Source organism: Nicotiana tomentosiformis, chromosome 3 (genome assembly GCF_000390325.3).
Source record: "Nicotiana tomentosiformis chromosome 3, ASM39032v3, whole genome shotgun sequence".
In the NCBI taxonomy this organism is placed as follows: Eukaryota; Viridiplantae; Streptophyta; class Magnoliopsida; order Solanales; family Solanaceae; genus Nicotiana; species Nicotiana tomentosiformis.
Window position 1 is genome coordinate 10802987 of NC_090814.1, and position 3188 is coordinate 10806174.

General features: G+C 42.1%; 1 protein-coding gene across 1 annotated transcript; it reads left to right on the forward strand.

Annotated features, from left to right (window-relative positions):
- The first annotated feature begins 2325 nt into the window (after positions 1-2325).
- Positions 2326-2979, forward strand: LOC138907358 (uncharacterized). The gene has a single exon (XM_070197955.1). It carries the CDS (start codon positions 2326-2328, stop codon positions 2977-2979), a length of 654 nt encoding a protein of 217 aa, XP_070054056.1.
- Positions 2980-3188: the final 209 nt, after the last annotated feature.

Below are 3188 nucleotides of genomic sequence, written 5' to 3' on the forward strand. Positions count from 1 at the left end.
ACCCACAGTTGCGGACCTCAAGGAATGCCTAACACCTTCTCCTCGAGGTAATTTGAGCCCTTATCCGATCTTTGTGACGCAAACTGGTTAAACCAGAGTTACTTGCAAATAGGTGCCCTTACACATATCAAACCCGTTAGGTGGTGACTCTCTCTTTTAACACCCTTTCTTTAAAAGAGTTGTCACGTGTTGAAATCCAATTTCGTGAGAAAGAGGGGCGCGACAGCATGGTGACTCTACTGGGGATTATTTTTAGGCTCTTACCATAGAAAACTTGGTTTATATGAATTAGTCTTCTCTGATAAGCGTGTTTTTGTTATTTTGCTGTTACATGAATATCCCGCTCCCGTTTCCCTTTTATTGCTACATGCACATCCTTTTCCCTATTTTCCCTTTATGTGAATTCATATTAATATGCAAATATTTGCCTAATTTGGTTACAATATGCGTTTTCCCTTTATTTTCCAGTTATGTTCACTTGCTCCGAGTCATTTTTAAATTTGCTACATCATGTCTCTCCCTACCCCTACCCCTTTGCTTGCTTTATTACAATTCTTTCATATTGCGCGAACTAACTTCTTCCTTGTTTTTCTTTCTTTTCATGTCTTTATGTTTCATTTAATACTGCATTTACCGCCTTCATCATGCAAAATACTTTGCATAAAGCATGCTCCACATCATATTCCACTCGTGCGTAATTAATACCATAGCGGCGCTTGATGAGCGTCCGCGCTCTTCCTAAATCACCAATTTAATTTTGGAAAGGTTTATTTGCTGTAAAACTAGTCGATCAGCGGTGCAATCGACAGTTCCGTGCCTTCCCCTCTCAAGTTATCCACCTGAGGGTACCGGTCTAGACTTTTCTAGAAACCCTCACTCTAATATTAACTGTGCATGCATCATGTCTAAACGTAGTATGGGATAGAACGCTGTCCGCGTAATAACTCTCTAAGGAAAGCCTTGTCCAAAGCCTGCTGGGATTTCCTTAAATCCCAATGGGTAAAATCATGATGCGTGCATTATTTGGAGAAAACGTGCTAATATGCTAATTATTAATGTGTAAATAGTCGAATCCAGAGGGGGAAAGGGCTAACTTTATTTGTTTTGCAAAAATGAGGCACGAAGTCCCCAGGTTCGGCATCGTTCGAAGTATCCTACCTTTGTTGGAGTATTTGGAGCAGGGTTTGATGGAACTTGAGGGAAAGATGAGAAAAAAGGTCTCGGATTGTCAGAATGCAGAGGGCAACAAAGGAGGACATCTAGCAAGGGTGTATCTGCTGTTGGACATGCGCGACCTAGGGAATCTGATTGACGGGACTAAGAAGGAAAAGCTGGGAGAAGGTCCCTCTGGGACCGGGTAGATTAGAAATGATTTTTTCTAGATTCTTTTTAGAATTTGATTGTACTAAGGCAAATGCCACTAGTGACTCTTAATAATTATTGTCGTTTTAGTAGAGATTTGGTCTATTTATCATATTAATGAAATGACGCAGTTATCGGCATTGAGTTTTCTCTAAATCTATATGTCGCTAGGCCTACCTCGGGCACGATGTGGTCCCCAAAGAAGGACGCAAATTTATAATTCCGCAATACGTGTTTAAATATCATAAATATCCTTTTAATACTCCTTACTCACTTGTTTACCTTTTATTTTTCTTCTTTTCTTTGTTTATTCCCATACCCTAAGGTTGGTTCGTGCATGCTGGCATCATCAGCATATCATACCATATCTAGAGGTCCTCCACCTTCTCCTCCTCTAAGTGATCCCAATAACAAAGGAAAAGCTAAGATTGACGATATGAGTGGTATCAGGAAAGACAACACTGCGCACGCCGAGAATGTCGAAACTTCAGATGGTCGAAGTACTCTGGCGCAAAATGACTTGGTTTTACAGTTAGAGCAAAAGATACTGGAGTTACAAGGGGAACTTTAACAGGTCCGTAACATGGCAAACCTTTCCCTTACCCTGAATGTTCCCGACATCAACCAACAAAATGCCTAAAACCCAATACCTCCTCAAAACACACAAAACCAGCACTCGCAAAATCCTCCCGCACCTCATCAATATGCCACGCCTCCACAAAATCCTAATCTTCTACCAGTACCAACTCCTCCACAGCATCATTATCATCCGACCCAGTACCCACAAACTACTACCTACCACACTCATCAAAATGCACCACAACCTACTCCTTATCCCCAGAACTCAACCAATGATCACCACTACACCAAAATAACCCCATATATGTACAAACCTTACCCCACATTTCACAACAAACCCCGTACGCACCAGAATCCGCCGAGAAGGACATGCTCATCAAGAACATGGCGGAGAAACTTAAGAAGCTTACAAGTCGAGTCCAAGGTGTTGAAGGTGGTAAAGGCACCGAAGGTTTGAACTATGAGGATTTATGTATTCAACCGTACGTAGAACTGCCAGAGGGTTACAAACCTCCTAAGTTCAAAATGTTCGATGGGACAGGTGATCCAAAGGTACATCTAAGAACATATTGCGACAAGCTCGTAGGGGTTGGTAAAGATGAAAGAATCCACATGAAGCTGTTCATGAGGAGCCTCACTGGAGATGCCCTATCCTGGTACATCAGTCAAAATATAAAGAAGTGGATTAATTGGGTAAGCATGGCGTCAGATTTTATGAATCGGTTCAGATTCAACACAGAGAATGCACCAGACGTGTTCTATATCCATAATCTTAAGAAGAAGCCGACAGAAACTTTCCGCGAGTATGCTACTCGATGGAGATCAGAAGCTGCAAAAGTAAGGCCAGCATTGGAAGAAGAACAAATGAACAAATTCTTTGTCCGGGCCCAGGATCCGCAATATTATGAGAGGTTGATAGTTATTGAAAATCATAAATTCTCCGACATCATCAAATTGGGAGAAAGAATAGAAAAGGGAATCAAAAGCAGGATGGTAACAAATTTCGAGGCACTCCAGGCTACAAACAAAGCCTTATAGTCGGGGGGTATATCTTAAAAGCAGGAAGTAGGGACTGTGATGGTAGCCCAAGGTCTGAAGTCTCCTCTCACATACCAAACACCTCCACCCACATATCAGCCTTCACCTCCTAGATATCAACAACCCGCTACCACCTACAACACTTACAACACTCAGCCAGCATATTATCACTCACCACCAGCCTGCCAAAATTACCAAAACCCCGGGCC

Coding starts and splice junctions, on each gene's coding strand:
- LOC138907358 (XM_070197955.1), top strand. CDS start 2,326: ATGGCGGAGAAACTTAAGAAGCTTACAAGTCGAGTCCAAGGTGTTGAA.